The sequence below is a fragment of the Crinia signifera genome, chromosome 9 (genome assembly GCF_055691185.1).
Source record: "Crinia signifera chromosome 9, ASM5569118v1, whole genome shotgun sequence".
In the NCBI taxonomy this organism is placed as follows: Eukaryota; Metazoa; Chordata; class Amphibia; order Anura; family Myobatrachidae; genus Crinia; species Crinia signifera.
Window position 1 is genome coordinate 17,923,400 of NC_139225.1, and position 23,375 is coordinate 17,946,774.

The following is a 23,375-nucleotide window of genomic DNA, read 5'->3' on the forward strand; positions in this document are numbered from 1 at the left end:
GTCTGGGAGGACAGTGGGCCGTGGGGGGATCATTTGTTTTGAAGTGCACCAACATAGCTATGTGACTCCACGTTCCGTCTGCATACAGTAGCGCAGCATTACAGCTATACCGCCCGACGTCCCTTCCTTCTCTAAGAGCAGTATGTATACTGAAGGGGTGGGGATCATGAGGTCAACAGCCAATCGGTCGACCACTACGGGTCCACTTATGAAAAAGGTATATAGGCTTCAGGTTGACATTGAAAAAAATGTTGACACAATAAAATGTTTGACATGAAAATGGTCGACACAGGACAATGTCGGCATGAGTATTTAGCTTTTTGGGTTCTATGTCGAAATGGACACCGTATACGTGAACCCCTTCCCCTCGCCTGCTACGGGCACCATTACAATCTAACTCAGGGGTGGGGAACCTTCGGCCCTTCAGCTGTTGTTGAACTACACATCCCAGCATGCCCTGCTACAGTTTTGCTATGTGGCCATGCTAAAACTGTTGCAGGGCATGCTGGGATGTGTAGTTCAACAACAGCTGAAGGGCCGAAGGGTTCCCCATCCCTGATTTAACTCTATGCCCACTTGGATCCTGAAGTAAGACCAAGTCGTTTTTAAATGTCGACCGTTTCCCAATGTCGACCATTTTCAGGTTGTCCTTCTTACTTGGGCCGACCTTTTGTCAATGTCGACTTGAAGCCTGTCAACCTTTTTTATGTGTCGACATATGAACGTTGACATATCGATGGGATCTCATACAGCAGTACAGAACCTATACTGGGGCTTTATTACGAACCATAGAGTTTGGCCTGGATCTAGGCCCGTCGGTCATCCCCCCGCCGCCAGGCTGGTCAGTGATGTGACCGCAGCAGTCGGTGCAGTGAGGCCACGGAGGAGCAGTGTTATGGTGACAGAAACAGATGTCGGTGCAGGGAAACCGTTATTTATCGCTGCAGCGCCAGAGCCGAGCACCTGAATTATACATTGCAGTGCTCACATCAGATCGGGATGGAAGCGCGACACCTGTGCGCCAGATGCAGACACAAACCGCCCAGTTCTCTTCTTCCTCTGGTAATTGTACCCCATTATCCAGCAGAACGAGGCTGTAATTGTGCTCTGATGTCTGAGCGGAGAGATCTGCAGGATGAGGCATCTTGTCAGATCAGCTCGTGTTCCAGCACTGTGCGCCTCGTGATGGCTCTGCAGAAAAACGTATCTTCTCAGAGGCCGCGAGGATTAACCCTCATCCCTGTCATTGTTCTGTGGTGTAACTGAGGCACCTCCTGCGGATTCTAGCTCAATGGAAGTGCAACAGTGTCACGGTTCCCCCTCGATAGATGACATTTGTGTGGCATAGCCGACATCAGTCTTACATGGCCTGTAGCTGTATGTGACCTACAACCGTGGCCACTGCCCACTGTCGCTTGCGTCAAATCCAACGCCATCCGTACGATTCGCAGCCACGTTATGTCTCCTTCCGTTTCACGTTGAAATCAGTAAAAAAAGGGCGCACGCGATAGACACTCGGAGACGTAAACTCAGGTCGGACGTATTTGCATCCACTTTGCGTTTGCGGAACTAAGGGGGTTATTCAGACTTGATTGCTGCTGCTTTGCAGATACCTGTGATCAGGTAATCGCCACCCAGCCAGAGTGAGATTCACCGCAGCCCGGCGATTCACTGCAAATCCATTCGCAAGTCACCCGCCGTGGAATGATTCCCCAGTGTGTGCGTAGCCCAGGACTTACTCAGCGGCTGCGACAGAATCAGGCTGATTGTGGGCGGAGCTGATGTCACATGACTTTCCCCTCACACACCTGCGGTTTCCCTGACACTTCCAGATAACAGCCGCTCACCATGGAATGATTCCCCAGTGTGTGCAGTCTGTGCGTAGCCCAGGACTTAGCGGCTGCGATAGAAACAGGCTGATCGGGGGCGGAGCTGATGTCACATGACTTCCTGTCACACACCTGCGGTTTTCCTGACACTTCCAGATAACAGCCGCTCACCATGGAATGATTCCCCAGTGTGTGCAGTCTGTGCGTAGCCCAGGACTTAGCGGCTGCGATAGAAACAGGCTGATCGGGGGTGGAGCTGATGTCACATGACTTCCTGTCACACACCTGCGGTTTTCCTGACACTCCCAGGTAACAGTCGCTTACCATGGAATGATTCCTCTGTGCGTAGCCTAAGATAGAAACAGGCTGATCGGGGGCAGAGCGGACGTCACATGACTTCCCCTCACACACCTGTGACTCCATTCCACTGTAGCCTATGGGCTACTTACTACACTGTCTGTCGGGCAGTGGGGTCAGCACTAACCACGCATGAGCGGACCCCCCGGCACCTGGTCGCACCCCTGTCCATTCCTTTCTCAACCCCTGCCCGTGCACGGAGATACATCTGAACGCTAGGATCCCGCTGATTACAATGCCTCTAATGCAACCTGCAAAATGTCCGCTGTTGTGGAACTACAAATCCCAGCATGCCATGACTGCTATCTTTCCAAAGCAACCTGTCCTGACGCGTTCGGTTTCTCCTTTCCCTTCTATTAATAACATAGCCCATCTCTGCACATTCCCAGGTTCTCCTGTGGTTCTACAGTAGATGGATTCGTAAAACTATAATCCTCGTTTAACCAATGACACGACTGCCACATGTAGGGTAGTAAGCCCTCAGCGCAGCAATGGAAGATCCAGTGAACCGCACCAACCCCCCCTGGCATATTAATTAGGCCGTAATGTATTCATTCAGCTGCCGCTGGTCTTGCGATAACCTACTCAGCGCGTCTTAGCTTCACGTAGCGGCAGGGAATCCGATGTGTGTTTATGCGTAAATCTACGCCGACGCTTTAAATGCCAATATTTGCTTTACTACATATTCTGTGCGTCTGGTACAAACAGATCTCATCAATATTCTCAGTATTCCGGCCAACAAAAAGGTATCTCGCTGATCCTGCTGTCATATGACGACCGTTTCGCCCCCCTCGAACATGTTCGCACACACTCAGCATCAGCCACACGGATTGCCAGCACGCTTTGGGGGAAAAGTGCTAAGTAATTTCACAGTCTCGCCCCCACACTCCAGAAATATGTGCTGCAACAGATAGAAGACTGCGGAGCCATCAGCTCCGGATAAGGGGGAATTATGGGCAGTGATTCATATTGTGCAGGGAGTCGGGGATGATAAGACGCCAAGACAGGAGGATGAATAAAGCTTAGAGCCTGCAATTCTTGTGCAGAAGGACGGGGAGCCTCAGGGAAGAAGCAGTCAGCCGCCATTGATTCCTTCTCTGCAGTCAGGGGCTGCTTGTCACATATACGTGATACACGGGGCTAGCCGTCACGCGTCACCTGTGACATTTCAATGCTTCATTTTTTGCAGGTTGATACCCTTTACGCTGCATCCAGCATCCTTCTGTATTCTATCGGTGTCTCCTCTATTTGCCGCAACCTGTGTTTCAGTGCGTGGAGACTAAACATGGCATGGGGGGAGGGGGGGCTGTGTGATCTCCTCGCTCTGTCAGTTTGCGTTCTCCGCTCATCTAGACGGGCAGATTAATCTGCCGCGATAACGATCTGCAGCGCCTGTGGGAACCGTATGGAGCTTTTCTGAACGAGAGCAAAAGCCGTTTCTGATTCAGTCTTGCTGCGGGAACCAAGGAAAGGATTTGGGGGTTGGTGCAGAGTCATAAAAGGCGAACGATTAAAAAGCTTTATGGGCTCCCGTCACAGTGACTGCCCTCATACACTCGCCCGGTTTGGGCGGCTTGTCTGGGGAAATATCAGTATTGGCCTTGAATGGGTCTGTCCATATTAATCCAGTCAGCAGATGCAGCGGCCCATTTGTCAGGCCTGTCTGTATCTATCATTCCCTCTACACCCTAATAAACCAGCTAGCCTGCGGTGTAGACCTCACATGTCTTATAACCAGGTGCCAAAACCTGGGCCTCATATTGGGCCTTATTCTAGTTCACTCTTTCTGACAAAATCCTTCTTAGATGGACAAAACCATGTGCACTGCAGGGGGGCAGATGTAACATGTGCAGAGAGAATTCGATTTGGGTGGGGTTTTAATTCAAAGTGAGATCTATATTGCAGTGTAAAAATAAAGCAGACCAGTATTTGCCCTGCACAGAAACAAAATAACTCACCCAAATCTAATTCTCTCTGCACAAGTAACATCTGCCCCACCTGCAGTGCACATGGTTTTGTCCATCTAAAAAGGATTTTGTCAGAAAGAGTGAACTAGAATAAGGCCCATTGTGGCTAATTCATATTTGTAGGCGACCGGTGCAGATACGATGTTTGGGGGTCTGGACATGTGCAGGACCAGGTGCTGCGATGTCACCGGCAGATCCCTGCATTTGGTGGTGGAGCAGGTGCGGCACACAGTCCGGTTCTTCAAACTGGGGTGCATTGTCCCCCCCCGTTTTAGAAGGTGTGATGGTTTCAAAGTCTGCGTCATCCGACACAGACTTCCCGGACCACTGTGTCCAGATCCCACCGACAGCTTGAGTACCGTCTGCGCGATTCACAGCAGCTTCCTGTAGCATTAGAATTTTGATGACTTGGAACTGTATCGCCACATCCCTACGGCTGAAAGTTACAAATACTCCCCCATCCGAACCACCCCCCTTATACCGCCAACGATGCAGCATCTGTCTGACGCAGTCCCATGATGCTCTCAGATGTCGAGAGTTTATCTTGCTCTATGTTGATATCGGGGCGCGGTCGGTTCGGGGGGCGTAGGAGTTTTAAATTTTTTTTAGGGATGCCCGGGAATCATGGGATTGAGCCTTTTTCAATCCCAAATTGGCATCCCTAATTTAAAAAAAAAAAAAAAAACCCACACCCCCCCCCCCCCCCAACTGACCACTCTGCACATTTACTTACGTCGTCAGTGCAGCAGGTGGTGCTTCTGGGGAGCGGGACAGGAACTGCAGCTGGTGAGCAGTATAGGGAGTGCGGGGGTGACGCACTGAGCGGCCAGGCCAGCAGCAGCAGGGGCAAGCTGTGAGCGAGTGTGCCCTGAGCAGCATGACCTTTAACATCAGGTCACGCTGTGCAGAGGTGCGTGCTGGGTCGGGAATAGCCGGGCAGCGTTTGAGCAAGTGCTCAGATGCTGCCCGCCATTAGACTGTGCATGCGTAGTCTAATCCTGGAATCCTGGAGATTATGAGGACAAATCCCGGGATCCTGACGATCCCGGGATTGGCCGCCCTATTCTCAGTCCTTCACTGACGTGTTCTAAGGTCATTTTGGGCTTGTGTCTTCATCTCTTACCCGTCTGTGAGATTACATAGCCCTGTTCATCCAAGCGTCCGAGTGTGCAAGGACTCACTTTCATCGCTTCTACACGCTGTAATACCGATTGTTGCAACTTTGAATGCTACTGCCCCATCTGCAGTTCAGTATGGTTTTGTCCATTAGAGTAAAATGTGCTTTGCGATCACGCCAGAATTAGGCCCATAGTGCTCCAAGCCGCAGCATGATTGACAGGTTGCAGCTGAGGTGGGGGCGGTGATGGGCCGATTTACTGTTGTCGGCTACGGACATTCTGAGAATCGTCAGAGTTATGCTGCCCATACACTTGTGAGATATTGCATGCAATCATTCGATTTCGACCACATCTGGCCCCATAAATGGAATGATTGTATGCATTTATAAGGGACCATTCGATGCGATATCGAATTGCGGGAGCGATGGTGTGTGGTTTTTAACCACATGCCATTGCTCGAATGCGATCCGCGTGTAGGAGGGCGAAGGGAACGCGTGGGGAGAGGGTGCGGGTGGGACCACTGGCAGCGTGGGAGTGGGCGGGCAGAGGGTGGCGGAGTAGCGTAGCGCTAGAAGTATTGCTAGCGGGAGGGGCAGCGGTGGTGGCTCAGCCAATCAGAGGGCTGCCCACTGTTTTAAACACTTCTGCCGCCACTGCTGACCCCTAGCCACCCACTAGCGCTACTTCTTGCGCTACATTACAATGCTGCTCTCTGCCCGCCTTCTTCCACCACCCAATGGGCCATCTCAAGATGGCATGCAACATCGGGTGCTGTAAGGGGGCACTTTTTGCACCACAAGATGCGATCAGATTCGATGGACGCCTCCTGCGGGATTAGCACACATCTGCGTCATTGCTGCAACCATAGACGCAGCAGCAAAGCACAATAAGCTAGGAATCAGCCCCATACAGTGTAACACTTTGGGACTCACCGTCACTCAACACTAAACCACCGTCATTTAATATGTTATAACTCGACACTTGGAGATGGAACTGGATAAACCATGGCCTTACATGTGGAATAGGTGTGTGATAAGTGTGTGATACATAGGGATGGTCATGTTGGACTCATGCTGGATATTGACATTAGACAATAGATATTATAATTTTTCTTTATAACTGAGCCATTTTCTCACCAGATGTTTTATTGCTACCACAGGGTGAAGGTTTTCAAAGGGAAGAAAATCAGTGGAGAGTTTGATATCAAAGTGGAACAAGTGAGTAATGACAGTCTGATCCGGTTGTTTCCCACACTATACCATACACCGCTCTGCGTCCTTACAGGGAATGAAAAAGTCACCCCAAAAATGTAAAGAAATCGTAAAAAGCTAATGTTGGCTTTATTCATGTGTCGACCATTAATACGTCGAAATTTTGCTTGTGTCGACTTTTTGTCCCAGGTCGGACCTAGGGTTTTGTGGTAAAAGCGGTAGTTGTAATTGCTTAAGTAGCATTACCCGCTTTGTGCACAATATACAACGGAATTACATATAAACACCTCATCACTCTATGGGCCTTATTCTGTTTAGGTCAGTGAAACGTACGTACGGTCCGTTTCCCGTACACTCGAGGTGAGCAAAAGTCCGCCCACAGAACAGCCGCACACGGACGGTCACAAACACTGACTATGGGGAGTGGCGTACACTTGAGCTTACGCCACCGTGCACGGACGGATCTCCCTCTTAGCCATCGATATCTGGCGTACATCAGAGCTTACGCCACCGTGCACGGACGGATCTCCCTCTTAGCCATCGATATCTGGCGTACATCAGAGCTTACGCCACCGTGTACGGACGAATGTTGTCCATTTTCACACTGACACCTTCCGTATATCTGAGCGTACGCCACAGTGCAAGTAGAAATTGAGTCCAAAAACATCCTTGTTGCTCCTAGATGTGGTTTATGTGTCTTTTTCCATATAAAAAACTGTTATTTTTGTGTTACAGTGAAAATAGGGTTACCACCTAGTCCCTTTAATTCCGGACACATGTTAATTACACAGGTTCTGTGGCAGTTTAAAATCAGGTGAAGTGGAGTCTTGAAGTCAGCCAGCCACAGAACCTGTGTAATTAATATGTGTCCGGAATTAAAGGGACTAGGTGGTAACCCTAAGTGAAAAGTATACCAAAACACTTTCTGAATGGGTGTAGATGGTTATAAAATAACTATCTTGGCATATATAACCAGGTCTTAGAATGAATCTTAGCTAAAATTAAACCAACCTTTACATGTTGTAGTGTAGAAAGATAAGCTTCCAATGTGTTTGAGGGCTGTGTGTGGCTTGCAGGTAGTGAAATAATGGTTTGGACTTAATAGACTGCAGCATTGGTTATTACATTCAGGTGTATGTGTTTGTGTATGAATCAGCGTTAATTAGCAGACCCAGGCGTCCACTCTCATGCGGTATCTCTAGGGGTGGTCTGGAGGTATCTTTGGCGTCCGCCTGTTTTTGGTCCAAAATGCACGGTGCATTCGTCGATCGAGCGGTTGTGGCACCGTACATTTTGTGTGCAAACCCCTGTGTACGCTCATGTTTACGCCCAGTTTTCCTCATTATTCCAGCCGCTCCCATAAAAACGGCCCACTTGCTGCCCACAATGACCGTACTCTTGTGGACAGGTTTTTTTGCACGGAGAGACCCGTCCATGAGCGGTGTGAGGTCGCCACACATGTGCATTGCGAAAGCTACGCATGTGCAGATGGAAAAACCCCCGATCCGCCCGTATACGGTCTCACCGTACCAAGCAGAATAACCCCCTATATCCTTATAAAACCTCAATGGGAATCTTCATTATTAGAGTATATAGAATGGAAATGCCAGTGGACTAGACTTCCAGAGCTTAATATAACAGACGTGCCATGATGAGGAAGTGGTGCAATCAGCTGAAGGGTTCAGTACACCGTCAGCCAATCAGAAGCTGTCAGATAATAATCATTATTGTCTTGTTTCCCAGCCCACTCCATACTTATAAGAGATACCCATCTATACTGTGTATCTCTTACCTCAGCTTTACAGTGTATCTGTTACCCCATCTTTACAGTGTATCTGTTACCCCAGCTTTACAGTTTATCTGTTACCCCTGCTTTACAGTGTATCTGTTACCCCAGCTTTACAGTGTATCTGTTACCCCAGCTATACAGTGTATCTGTTACCTCAGCTATACAGTGTATCTGTTACCTCAGCTTTACAGTGTATCTGTTACCCCTGCTTTACAGTGTATCTGTTACCCCAGCTTTACAGTGTATCTGTTACCCCTGCTTTACAGTGTATCTGTTACCCCAGCTTTACAGTGTATCTGTTACCCCAACTTTACAGTGTATCTGTTACCTCAGCTTTACAGTGTATCTGTTACCCCTGCTTTACAGTGTATCTGTTACCCCAGCTATACAGTGTATCTGTTACCCCTGCTTTACAGTGTATCTGTTACCCCAGCTATACAGTGTATCTGTTACCTCAGCTTTACAGTGTATCTGTTATCCCTGCTTTACAGTGTATCTGTTACCCCAGCTTTACAGTGTATCTGTTACCCCAGCTATACAGCGGATCTGTTACCCCAGCTATACCGTGTATCTCTTACCCCACTTATACAGTGTATCTGTTACCCCAGCTTTACAGTGTATCTGTTACCCCAGCTATACAGCGGATCTGTTACCCCAGCTATACCATGTATCTCTTACCCCACTTATACAGTGTATCTGTTACCCCAGCTTTACAGTGTATCTGTTACTCCAGCTATACAGTGTATCTCTTACCCGACTTATACAGTGTATCTGTTACCCCAGCTATACAGTGTATCTGTTACCCCAGCTATACCGTGTATCTCTTACCCCACCTATACAGTGTATCTGTTACCCCAGCTTTACAGTGTATCTGTTACCCCAGCTATACAGTGTATCTGTTACCCCAGCTATACCGTGTATCTCTCACCCCACCTATACAGTGTATCTGTTACCCAGGTTTACAGTGTATCTGTTACCCCAGCTATACAGCGGATCTGTTACCCCAGCTATACCGTGTATCTCTTACCCCACCTATACAGTTTATCTGTTACCCTAGCTATACAGTGTATCTGTTACCAGCTTTACAGTGTATCTGTTACCCCAGCTATACAGCGTATCTGTTACCCCAGCTATACCGTATATCTCTTACTCCACCTATACAGTGTATCTGTTACCCCAGCACTACAGTGTATGTGTTACCCCAGCTATACAGTGTATCTCTTACCCCACTTATACAGTGTATCTCTTACCCCACCTATACAGTGTATCTGTTACCCCACCTATAGTGTATCTGTTACCCCAGCTATACGATGTATCTCTTACCCCACCTATACAGTGTATCTGTTACCCCAGCTATACTGTGTATCTGTTACTCCAGCTATATGATGTATCTCTTAACCCACCTATACAGTGTATCTGCTACCCCACCTAACCGGTGTATCTGTTACCCCAGCTATACAGTGTATCTCTTACGGCACCTATACAGTGTATCTTTTACCCAGCTTTACGGTGTATCTGTTACCCCAGCTATACAGGTTATCTGTTACCCCAGCTATACGATGTATCTCTTACCCCACCTATACAGTGTATCTGTGATCCCCAGCTATACTGTGTATCTGTTACTCCAGCTATATGGTGTATCTCTTAACCCACCTATACAGTGTATCTGCTACCCCACCTAACCGGTGTATCTGTTACCCCAGCTATACAGTGTATCTCTTACGCCACCTATACAGTGTATCTTTTACCCAGCTTTTCGGTGTGTCTGTTACCCCAGCTTTACGGTGTATCTCTTACCCCACCTATACAATGTATCTGTTACCCAACCTATACAGTGTATCTGGTACCCCAGCTATATGGTGTATCTGTTACCCCAGCTATACGGTGTGTTTGTTACCCCAGCTGTACCATGTATCCGTTACCCCACCTATACAGTGTATCTGTTACCCCAGCTATGCAGCGTATCTGTTACACCAGCTATACAGTGTATCTGTTACCCCAGCTATGCAGTGTATCTGTTACCCCAGCTATGCAGCGTATCTGTTACCCCAGCTATACAGTATATCTGTTACCCCAGATATAAGGTGTATCTGTTACTCCAGCTATGCAGTGTATCTGTTACCCCAGATATAAGGTGTATCTGTTACCCCAGCTATGCAGCGTATCTGTTACCCCAGATATAAGGTGTATCTGTTACACCAGCTATACAGTATATCTGTTACCCCAGATATAAGGTGTATCTGTTACTCCAGCTATGCAGTGTATCTGTTACCCCAGATATAAGGTGTATCTGTTACCCCAGCTATGCAGCGTATCTGTTACCCCAGATATAAGGTGTATCTGTTACCCCAGATATAAGGTGTATCTGTTACCCCAGATATAAGGTGTATCTGTTACCCTTGATATAAGGTGTATCTGTTACCCCAGCTATGCAGCGTATCTGTTACCCCAGCTATACAGCGTATCTGTTACCCCACCTATACGTTGTACTGCATCTGTAGATGTGTTTAGATTTATTAATGCTACAGCTATGTGATCACCCCTCCTGTACTCACCCTGAGCCTATCTGACCCTTTGCCATTAATGCATTAGTGAGGGCACAAGGAAGTGATACAGGAACGTGTACATATGGGCCCAATTCCTTCTATTCCATCATATACACATCTCTCTATCTTATTACCTATGCCTCTGTATTACACCTCGCCATCTGCATACCCAGCAGCCCTCAGTACATCGCAGCCTCCTGTCTGTCTCTGTGCCGATGATGCATATGGCAATATGATTACATTGTAATCCTGGGCGCTAATGTCGCGCCCATAATGAATCCCTTATAAATGGGCCCCTTAGTCAGGTATAGAACACACTGCACCGTCCCTCCCACATATTACATATCCCAGCACTGTGTCATGTATGTATATACAGCAGCTGCGCAGTGTGCAGTGCACGTTCCAGTGGATCCACCCCGATGTTGTGATTCTGTGTTCCCAGTAATCCCCATTGTGCACGTCATTTACCTTGCCAGATCTGCAAATGAAAGCACAAATCTGATTGGTTGGGGTTATTCTATCATGTCCCTCTGCACCAGTTTTCAGACACCCCCCCCCATATGGTAAATATGTATCTTGTCCCAAGCATTATATCTCATCCATGTCCTACATTACATGTCACAGGCTACATACGTGTCTGATCAATGTCTTCTCCTCCTGTGCTTTGTAGGCCGAGTTCTGTGACCTGAACCTGGTGGCTCACAGTAACGGAACCTTCTCTGTGGACCTGGAGGTCATGAGGAACGGCGTAAAGGTCGTCAGGTGAGTGATTACAGGCACCGGTGGCACAGTATGGAATTCATTATTATTATACCCCTTTTACATCGCCAAAATAACCCGGGTAATTGCCTGGCTGCTGACATGTCCACCCGAGTCGAGGTGCGGTGTGAAAGCATCACACCTAATAACCTGGGTCTACCAACCCTGCATACAGGTCTGAATCGGGCCCAGGGGCGTAACTACAAATATAGCACCCTCCCGCCGGGAATGTTCGGCGCCCCCCTCCAGAAAGGTTAACACCCCCCTCCTACCCGCCGCCACCACTACCTCAGAAACCAGAACACGCAGCGGTGACCGGTCCCAGCGCTTCTACTGGCTCAGCTCCTTCTATTATGAAAAATCTCCCTTCCAAAATGTCCGCCGCCGTACAGCAGACCTTTTTTGGATGCTAGAGGAGGCGGCGGCCTCCTCTAGCATCCCAAAAAAATGGTCTGCTCTAAGGGGGTGGACATTTTGGAAGGGAGATTTTTCATAATAGAAGGAGCTGAGCCAGTAGAAGCGGCAACTGGGGTAAGGCAGGAGCGGAACAATAGCGCCGCAGACCCTCGGTGCCCACACTGTACTCAGCGCCTCGCCGCGGGGTCTGCGGGGCTATTGTTACGCCACTGACCGGGCCCAATATGTAGTCGTTCATCAGTCCCTCATAGAGCGATGCACACAGACACCGCGGCCCACTATCCCCCCCCCCCCCCCCACGCATGCCGAGCATTCTCATGGGAACGCCCCCATGTGCTAATGGGCAAGTCCGCTGCCCCACTATCCCCCCCCCACGCATGGCCAGCATTCTCATGTGAACGCCCCCATGTGCTAATGGGCAAGTCCGCTGCCCCACTATCCCCCCCCCACGCATGCCCAGCATTCTCATGGGAACACCCCCATGTTCTAATGGGCAAGTCCGCTGCCCCACTATCCCCCCCCACGCATGCCCAGCATTCTCATGGGAACGCCCCCATGTGCTAATGGGCAAGTCCGTTGCCCCACTATCCCCCCCCCCCCCCACGCATGCCCAGCATTCTCATGGGAACGCCCCCATGTGCTAATGGGCAAGTCCGTTGCCCCACTATCCCCCCCCCCCCACGCATGCCCAGCATTCTCATGGGAACGCCCCCATGTGCTAATGGGCAAGTCCGCTGCCCCACTATCCCCTCCCCCCCCACGCATGCCCAGGATTCTCATGGGAACGCCCCCATGTTCTAATGGGCAAGTCTGCTGCCCCACTAACCCCCCCCCCCCCAACCATGCCCAGCATTCTCATGGGAACGCCCCCATGTGCTAATGGGCATCCCGCTGCCCCACTATCCCCACCCCCCACGCATGCCCAGCATTCTCATGGGAACGCCCCCATGTGCTAATGGGCAAGTCCGCTGCCCCACTATGCCCCCCCACGCATGCCCAGCATTCTCATGGGAACTCCCCCATGTGCTAATGGGCCAGTCTGCCGCCCCACTATCCCCCCCCCCCACGACCTCCGCCTGCAGGATGGATGCGTGCACCCAGCCAACAGTTTGATAGTCCCAGCAAATGCACATGCGCAGAAATGCGCAAAGCACAAACATCGACCCCGTGTTTGCGCGCGCGGGCACTGTGTTTCTGGGTAATTCTGGGTAAGTCGTGTCCTTCACGACTAACCAGATATTGTTGACAACGCCGCAAGATGTTATTTGGAGCTTGTTTTAATTAGTGCGTTACATACTTCATACATACACGGAAGATTAACCAATGACGCCTCCATATCTCTTGCCTAGTATCAGCTGCCATTACTGTACTTTATCTCAGCAGCGAGCGCCTCTGAGGTCACGTCATTACCCGGCATAGCACCGCAGACGTACGTAGCTTCAGCATCCATGGAAACTGCAAGGACCATATATATAAATGGTCGCAGATCAAAGGATCCCCAGTTAGACTGTAAGTAGGGCAGATCCGGCGTTACTGCGCCGCTGACCAGCGTATCACAGGCCAACCGCATTGCTTGGAAAAAGAAAAGGTGAGCGGATTCCTACAAAGGAGAAGGAATGTTGGTCAGCAGAAAGCGCAGAGGAATTTATTACGCTGTGTATGAATAGGACGGAGAACCTTATGTTATTAATGTTCTGTCTGGTACTCGGATGGGTTTTGACGTAGGAGATTTTAGCACAAACCTTAGCCAAGCTTGTCAGGGGAATGAAGTGGAGTTGATGGTGTGGGAGCTGTGTCCTGTATGATTGATGGTATGGGAGCAGTATCCTGTATGATTGATGGTGTGGGAGCAGTGTCCTGTACGATTGATGGTGTGGGAGTAGTGTCCTGTATGATTGATGGTGTGGGAGCAGTGTCCTATACGATTGATGGTGTAGGAGGAGTGTATTGTATGTTTGATGGCATGGGAGGAGTTTCCTGTGTGATTGATGGCATGGGAGCAGTGTTCTCTAGGATTGATAATGTGGGAGGAGTGTATTGTATGGTTGATCATGTCAGAGCAGTGTCCTGTGTGATTGATGGCGTGGGAGCAGTGTCCTTTATGATTGATGGCATAGTAGGAGTGTCCTGTACGATTGATGGCATGGGAGCGGTGTCCTGTACGATTGATGACGTTGGAACAGTGTCCTGTAAGATTGATGACATTGGAGCAGTGTCTTGTGTGATTTATGGCATGGGAGCCATGTCCTGTACGATTGATAATGTGGGAGGAGTGTATTGTATGATTGATCACGTCAGAGCAGTGTCCTGTGTGATTGATGGTGTGGGAGCAGTGTCCTGTACGATTGATGATGTTGGAGCAGTGTCCTGTGTGATTGATGGTGTGGGAGCGGTGTCCTGTACGATTGATGGCATTGGAGCAGTGTCCTGTACGATTGATGACATCGGAGCAGTGTCCTGTGCAATTGATGGCATAGTAGCAGCATCCTGTGTGATTGATGGCGTTTGAGCGGTGTCCCGTATGATTGGTGGTGTGGGAGGAGTGTATTGTATGATTGATGGTGTGGAAGCAGTGTCCTGTGTGATTGATGGCGTGGGAGCAGTGTCCTGTACGATTGATGGCATTTGAGCAGTGTCCTGTGTGATTGATGGTGTGGGAGGAGTGTCCTATACGATTGATGGAGTGGGAGGAGTGTCCTGTACGATTGATGGTGTGGGAGGAGTTTCCTATACGATTGATGGCGTGGGAGCAGTGTCCTGTACGATTGATGGAGTGGGAGGAGTGTACTGTACGATTGATGGCATGGGAGCAGTGTCCTGTACGATTGATTGCATTGGAGCAGTGTCCTGTAAGATTGATTACGTTGGAGCAGTGTCCTGTACGATTGATTGCATTGGAGCAGTGTCCTGTAAGATTGATTACGTTGGAGCAGTGTCCTGTGTGCTTTATGGCGTGGGAGCCATGTCATGTACGATTGATAATGGGGGAGGAGTGTATTGTATGATTGATCATGTCAGAGCAGTGTCCTGTGTGATTGATGGCATAGGAGCAGTGTCCTGTGCGACTGATGGTGTGGGTGCAGTGTTCTGTATGATTGATGGAGTTGGAGCAGTGTCCTGTACGATTGATGGTGTGGGAGCAGTGTCCTGTACGATTGATAGAGTGGGAGCAGTGTCCTATACAATTGATGGCATTGGAGGAGTGTCCTGTACGATTGATGGCATGGGAGAAGTGTCTTGTACGATTGATGGCGTTTGAGCAGTGTCCTGTACGATTGATAGTGTGGGAGCAGTGTCCTGTACGATTGATGGTGTGGGAGCAGTGTCCTGTATGATTGATGGCGTGGGATCAGTGTCCTGTACGATTGATGGTGTGGGAGCAGTGTCCTGTACGATTGATGGTGTGGGAGCAGTGTCCTGTATGATTGATGGTGTTGGAGCAGTGTCCTGTAGGATTGATAGAGTGGGTGGAGTGTCCTGTATGATTGATGGCATGGGAGGAGTGTCCTGTACAATTGATGGCATGGGAGGAGTGTCCTGTATGATTGATGGCGTTTGAGCAGTGTCCTGTATGATTGATGGTGTGGGAGGAGTGTAATGTATGATTGATGGCGTGGGAGCAGTGTCCTGTATGATTGATGGCGTTTGAGCAGTGTCCTGTATGATTGATGGTGTGGGAGGAGTGTAATGTATGATTGATGGCGTGGGAGCAGTGTCCTGTATGATTGATGGCGTTGGAGCAGTGTCTTGTAGGATTGATAGAGTGGGAGGAGTGTCCTGTATAATTGATGGCGTAGGAGGAGTGTCCTGTACGATTGATGGCATGGGAGGAGTGTCCTGTACAATTGATAGCGTGGGAGGAGTGTCCTGTAGGATTGATGGCATGGAAGGAGTGTCCTGTACGATTGCTAGAGTGGGAGGAGTGTCCTATACGATTGATAGAGTGGGAGGAGTGTCCTGTACGATTGATGGCGTTGGAGCAGTGTCCTGTATGATTGATAGAGTGGGAGGAGTGTCCAGTACGATTGATAGAGTGGGAGGAGTGTCCTGTACGATTGATGGCGTGGGAGGAGTGTCCAGTACGATTGATAGAGTGGGAGGAGTGTCCTGTACGATTGATGGCGTGGGAGCAGTGTCCTGTCTGCTTGCACATAACACGGCATCTGGTTCCTCTACCACGAACACTACCTAATGTGTTATTATAGGGTGTGGATGAGCTCACAGACAATGTTTAGGTAGACAGTCAATAGGACAACACCAAGAGACCAACATGCACTAGGATGACCTGCATAAATTGTCGACATAAGCAAAAGGTTGACATGGAAATGTTGACATGAAAAGGTAGATAAAAATCATGAAAAAGTCCGATATAATGGAAAAATATTATGTTGACCTAGTGCGGTATACGGTCGTATTATCGACCACACTTAGGTCGACAGTCATTAGGTCAACACCGTTGGGTCGACATGCAACTAGGTCAACAGGGTTCTAGGTTGACATGGTTGAAGGTAGACAGGTGTCTAGGTTGACATGGGTTTATGTCAACATAGCGTTAGGTCGACAGGTCGCGAGGTCAACATGGATTTTTTTCACAGTTTTTTGAGCCGACATGTGCCGACAGGCGGTATTACATGCCCTACCATCCACTAAAGTGTGGTGGGAGAATAAAATAGTGTGCCGAGCGATGCGAGGGGCTGCGGTTGACTTCCAACTGTGTCCATGTTGACTCTGTCGACATTCGGGTAAAAAAACAGGTCGTCCTCGTGACCTGTCGACCTAACGCTATGTCGACCTAAACCCATGTCGACCTAGACACCTGTCGACCTTCAACCATGTCGACCTAGAACCCTGTCGACCTAGTTGCATGTGGACCCAACAGTGTCGACCTAATGACTGTCTACCTGGTCGATAAAACGATCCACACCCCTATGTGCATGTCGACCGTTTGGTGTTGACATGTTGGCTGTATACCTGGACATTGTCTGAGTCATCCGTACATCGTTATTGTCAGCATTTGTACCAATGAAAGACTTTATTGGCACAAATGCAAAGCACGTGTAAACGTACCAGGGTGCCCCATGCCGCTGCTAATGGCGCGCTGCTAACCCTGATCAATGAGATCGCTAACATTAGCTGGCAGGTATGCCAACTCATGCCAGCCAGAGCAGAAGGTGCAGGGTGCCCAGGATGTAACCCCCCATATGCGCCACACCTGGTAGATGCCTTATACTCGCGGATCACAAAGATTTATTTCCGCAGTGTAGTTCACATTGGCAGCATTTGTGTTATGTGTGGGGTGATGCAGCCTCCGCCTGTAATTATAAGGACTAGGAGGCCCGTGTGAAAATTTCACATGCGAACAAAATGCGATTCATTTCACAGCCAGGTCGTGGCTTGTAGTCGGATATACGTAGACCCGGTTCATTTATTGCCGAGCAAAACCGATCCATATCCACGTATCCAGAGAAAGAACTCTGGGGCCAAAAGTCAATTTGTAACCTCGATTTTCAAACAAACAATACACTGTGCAATTGTAAATGAACACTTGGTATGCCCTAGCTGTTAGTCCCCAGCCGGGGATTTGCAAGCAGGGATGTGCTGTTACAGAACGGTGCTCTGGGGCTCTGCTGCTGGATGGTGTAACGCAGTGTCGACCTTCACCCATGTTGACCTAGACACCATAGGCGAATCTAGGGGGTGGTCCGGGGGTGCACAGGACCACCCATTAGCTAATTTTGTAGCTGAGGGACGGGGCTTTCCAACGAGCCCAGCCCCGTGTCTCTACCCCCCTGGGAACCAGAGATACGGCCAGGCAAAGCTGGAACGTTTTCCCTATAGAATAACATGGGACCCGCTAATTCCGACCCCCACCCAGTTCAACGGCTGCCAGTTCCCCCTTCGGCGTCACTGAAGCTCGAGGTTGATCTCAGTCTAACCCAAATTGCTGGGCCTTCAATCTGATACCAGGCTGGATCCATATAGGTTAATTGGTTCCAGGGACATTGAGGTTAAACCGATTTTTTTATTTCTTAAATGTAATTTCATGACTGTTTATGTTCTTTGAGGGCAGATTTCTCTGGAACCAAACAGCCCAGTTTCACGGGACCAAAATCATTCGGAGCCAACTCAAAAGTTCTTCAATATGATACTGGTCTCATGTAAATGGGTCAGTTGGTTCCGAAGATAAAGCTGGTTGGTTAAAGGGGGGTAGGGAGAGGGGAGTGGTTGTCTCTCCCCCTCACACCAGAAAATGCAGGGACTAGGCTGGTGTATAAGGGGTCAGCCTGGGAATGTCCCTGCATTATCCTGGGACCATATTCCCGGGTAAATCCCTGCATTTTCTGTTATGAAAGGGGTATTATTTCAAACAGCCATGACCTGCAGTGCTCTGAATTCAGCCGCCCTTAATCATGTGGTGCCGGCGCCCGGCGTGCTCCCCTGACGTCACGCACAACAACAACGCGCACAATATTTCAAATGTCCACTCGGCTAGAGGGGACACCAGGAGGGAAGTGGGAGCGTGCTCTGCGCTGCGCTCTGCTCCTCTCCCCATAGAAGCAGCTGCACCGCTCTCCATCTCTCCCTGCAGCAGCAGCAAAGGCTCATATAAAAATTTACAGTAAGTGGCACTTTTGGGGGCATTGCTTAAGGGACGCTACAAGTGGCGGTATGTGGGGGCATTACGCATAATGTGTGGCTTAATGTGTAAGGGGCATTACGGTGTGCAGCATCATGTGTAAGGGTCATTATGTGTGCAGCATCATGTGTAAGGGTCATTATGTGTGCAGCATCATGTGTAATGGATACTATGGTGCGCGGCATCATGTGTAATGGGTACTATGGTGTGCGGCATCATGTCTAATGGGTACTATGGTGCGCGGCGTCATGTGTAATGGGTACTATGGTGTGCAGCATCATGTGTAATGGGTACTATGGTGCGCGGCATCATGTGTAATGGGTACTATGGTGTGCGGCATCATGTGTAATGGGTACTATGGTGTGCGGCATCATGTGTAATGGGTACTATGGTGTGCGGCATCATGTGTAATGGGTACTATGTTGCCATCAAGCAAGAACCCCCTAGCAATGAGCACGAAGGTAAGCAGCACTTATGTGGCAAATATGTAATGGGCATCATGATGTGTGGCACAATGTGTAATGGGTATTATGGTGTGTGGCCTTATGTGTAATTGGCATTACGGCGTGTGGCTTTATGTCTAATGGGTATTACGGAGTTTGCTAAAACGTGTAATGGGCATTACTGTGTATGGTCTAACGTGTAATACCACACCCCTTTTTGTGATGCCACGCCTCCTTCCCATGAGGCCACGCCCCATTTTTGACGCGTGGCTACGCCGCGCAAAGATCCCCCTGCTGTTGTATCTAGATCTGGGACCACCCATTACCATAATTCTAGATTCGCCTATGCTAGACACCTGTCGACCTTGCCACCTGTCGACCCAACGGTGTTGACCTAATGACTGTCGACCTAAGTGCTGTCAACAATACAATCCACACCCGTGGAGGGACGGAGCTTACTGCACCAAAGTCCATTTTTTTACTTTGATTTGTAAACGAATAATACAATGTGCAATTTTAACAATTCGTCCGAAGCGAAGACCTTCATCTATAAAATGGCAGCTCATTTATGAATTTTGGTTAAGTATTAAGGGAGACAAAGGGGTCGTCACCAAAAAAATCACCTTCTAGAAATAATATACTGTATAATGATAATAGTAGGGGAAACAGCGCCCTCTAGTGCTTCAGGCTGTAAGAGGCCTTTTGAATCCCAGATTCTATTCCGTAGCATCACCACACAATACTGTATGGAAAATAGTGGATACAAGATGGAGGATATGGCTGGAATTTTCTGTCAAGGCAAGATACAAAGGAGTAATTATCGGGGTAATGTCAGAGGGTCCCTGCTCAGATTTAACATCCACCTGGAATATTGGGTGGAGATGCTCCTGCAATTGATTACTTGGCCTCCCTATAAAGGGGGTTAATCAGGTTAATTTGCAAAGCACATTTTGTTTGCTAATGGACAAAACCGTGCTGCACCGCAGGTGGGGCAGATGTCACATGCGCAGAGAGACATAAGGCCCCCATACACTATGCGATTTGGGCACGATTTCACCCGATTCGGATGAATCGGGCCGTGAAATCGGCCCAAATCGCACTTGCAGACACCCCGTCCGATCCGATGCGCGGTCCCGTGCGCATAGGATCGGGGTCGGGAGGTCGGACGGGCTGCACATAAGATTTGCTAAATCTTATGTGCAGCCCAGCCCAGGAGCCGTGCGGGGGATGACAGCGGGCGGGGGATGCCGGCTATAGAGAGCCGAGCAGGGGGAGGCTGCATAGGGAGCCGGGCAGGAAGAGGGTGACAGCGGACACAGATAACTAAAAAAAAAAAAAGCCCATACAGAATGACTAGCAAGCCATTGATTGGCTGAGACCTCTCAGCCAATCAATGGCTTGCTAGTCATTCTGTATGGGCTTTTTTTTTTTTAAGTTATCTGTGTTCCTCCCAGCTCCCGCCGCTGCCCGGCAGCCAGAGTCATCCTCCCTGCCCAGCGCGCTGCTCCCGCTGTCACCCTCCTCCTGCCCGGCTCCCTATGCAGCCTCCCCCTGCTCGGATCTCTATTAGCCGGCATCCCCCGCCCGCTGATGACTACCCCGCACGGCTCCCTCCTCCTGCAGCTCCCCGGGCACTGCATATGATAAATCCATGCCATTTATCATATGTAAACCTTGACACATCAAGTGCCTAATCGTGTGTCCCCCTCCCGGGGAGCTACAGGGTGAAATCAGGTCCGACTTGTCCCTAGGACAATGTATGGGGGCCTTTACACTGGGATATAGATTTCAATTTGAAGTACAAACCCCACACAAATCTAACTCTCTCTGCACAAGTTACATCTGCCCCACCTGCAGTTCAGTACGGTTTTGTCCATTAGCTAACCAAATGTGCTTTGCGAATGAACCAGAATAAGGTCCAAAACGTTCGCTCCTCAGCACAGGCTGCTAATTGCAAGCCTTGGTTTTCTTACATCACGGCGTCGGGACGGCTTCCTTTGCTTGTTCCTTCCTCCGCTCAGGGCAGACGCTGCTTATTATCGCAGCACGCCGTATTTAATCACACCACACACCCTGGTGGCAGTTTAATTGAATAGACCAAGCATATTTTTATATCACGCACACTCGTATCCAGCCGAGCGCGGTGAATGCTGTCTGTAATTTAATCAATCCCTCTGGGTTGGGTTTCATGGAAATCAATGACACTATAAAATACAATAACCCCTGACTCCTCGGATTGCTCCTTGCAGGTCACTGAAGCCGGACTTTGTCCTGATTCGCCAGCACGCCTTCAGCATGGCACGGAACGGAGACTTCCGCAGCCTGGTGATAGGACTGCAGTACGCTGGAGTCCCCAGCCTCAACACCCTGCACTCGGTGTATAACTTCTGCGACAAGCCCTGGGTGGTGAGTACCTGAGCAGAGCAGCCGGTGTGGCAGCACTCACTCTCTTTGTTCCCTTGCTCAGTTTCAGGCGTTTCCTACCTTACTCTCCTGACAATAGATTTCGCTATTGATACTCTGAGACCTGCCCTGACCTTCACTCATCCCTCTTATTAGCTACGGGTTTTCCCAGCGGGGAACCTGACACCCGTATCAGTAATTGATCAGGAAGATTTATTTCCCTCCACGGCCTCATCATTTCTCTCCTTGGCCAGTGCAATGGTTTGTGATTTCACCACTCATTAATCTGTGTCCAGGGCTCCGGCTGTTGTACAGTAAACCTCTTAGTATTCAGTGTGTCCTGATCTCTGGAGCCATTGTTCTTTTCGCCCCATGGGAAGACCTCTCACTGCGTGTGTAATACAACAGAGAGGGCAGATAGATCTGCAAGCAGTGAGAGTATGCATTGCTTCGCGCGAAGGGCCTGGACTGCGAGCAGAAATTCTCCTCCCACACAGAAAGAATAAACGTCCCTTGTAAAATTGCGAATGCTTCTCTAATCGCTGCGCAATCGCAGATTCATAAATCAAGAAACATCGATGAGTACTTTCCGTCTGAGTATATGTGAGTAGATCTGAGACTGTCTCCAATCTGCGACAAATGCCCCTTTCGGACCGCACTAAAAAAACGGTATTTTGCAGATTTTGGTATTTTGCTCCCTGAAGACCGCACTGGCTTTGACCCTGTATTTGGAAAGTTTACAAAAATGGGTCTGCCAGTGTAAAAAAAACCATCACTTAAACGGTAATATACCGTTTAAGAGATGCGGTGCGAAAGGGATTTTATCTGGCAGACCCGTTTTTGGAAACGTTTTCAAATACAGGGTCAAAGCCAGCTATGCGGTCTGAAAGCAGCAAAAGATGTCCTGAAAATGGTCAGCGCTGACGTCAGAGGCCCTCCCAGTAATGCCCGGGAAAACGACATTTCCACCCAGAAACGCAGACTTCCTGTCGGCCAGGCTGCCTGTATGATGCATCTTGTGCTTTAGCGCCTATGGCTGGGTCTTTTACCATTTCTTGGTGTACATCCGTGCGGACTGAGACCCCCACAGTCGCTGTCCATAGTCACTGTAATACCGCTTGGTGTCTCTGTAGATGCACCATCAAAACTTGCTCCATCCCTGCGGCAGGAACACGCCATGAGGTGTTACACCTCCACGTGTCTTTTTAGCAGTCCCGTTACCTCACAAACACCATACAGGGACACCCCTCACATTCTGCTACCTTGTGTCTATATTTAATCTGCAACACTGTACGAACAAAATCAGAGCGCATCTGCGGTGTGACTCCGGAGTGTGCGCAGGCAACAGACATCGCCCCACTGAGTGCGATATCGCTGCTACCTATAGAGTAAGCGACAGTAGAGGGCAATCAGAGTTCACCTTTAAGACTTGCCATCTGTTACTGTCTTCCCCAGGAAGCCACGTGTAATTATTCACCTCTCCACCTTTTCTCCCGTTTATCTTTCAGTTCTCCCAGCTGGTTCGTCTGCAGAAGAAACTGGGGTCTGAGGATTTCCCCCTGATCGAGCAGACGTATTACCCCAACCACAAAGAGATGGTGAGTCAGAGACATTGAATCTGCTTCTGTCCCACCACAGCAAGCGGCTTCACCCGGTTACACCTCAGGGAGTCATTTCCTGACATGATATCATCAATACCTGATTATTTAAGGACCTGTGTCCTATGGTGACCCTAGCAGACGTGCTCGTACCATGCCGACCGGCCACATCCCCCCCTGTGGAAGGAGGTTGTGTCATGGAATAACATTACAAATCTGCACCGAAAAACCCTTGATTTAAACCAGATGTCTCACTATACAATTCCTCCTGTAGCCGGAATTTTACTTTGCATTGTGCGAT

The 23,375-nt window shown here is 49.3% G+C and overlaps 1 protein-coding gene across 4 annotated transcripts in view; it reads left to right on the plus strand.

Annotated features, from left to right (window-relative positions):
- The window catches only part of SYN1 (synapsin I), an 88,214-nt gene that overhangs the window by 15,291 nt on the left and 49,548 nt on the right, over positions 1–23,375 (plus strand). For all 4 annotated transcript variants that reach the window (XM_083161247.1, XM_083161244.1, XM_083161245.1 and 1 more), the window contains exons 2-5: positions 6,431–6,488; positions 11,488–11,579; positions 21,323–21,479; positions 22,985–23,074. In XM_083161247.1, the coding sequence (XP_083017373.1) occupies positions 6,431–6,488; positions 11,488–11,579; positions 21,323–21,479; positions 22,985–23,074 (397 nt within the window). The remainder of the gene's footprint in view (positions 1–6,430; positions 6,489–11,487; positions 11,580–21,322; positions 21,480–22,984; positions 23,075–23,375) is intronic.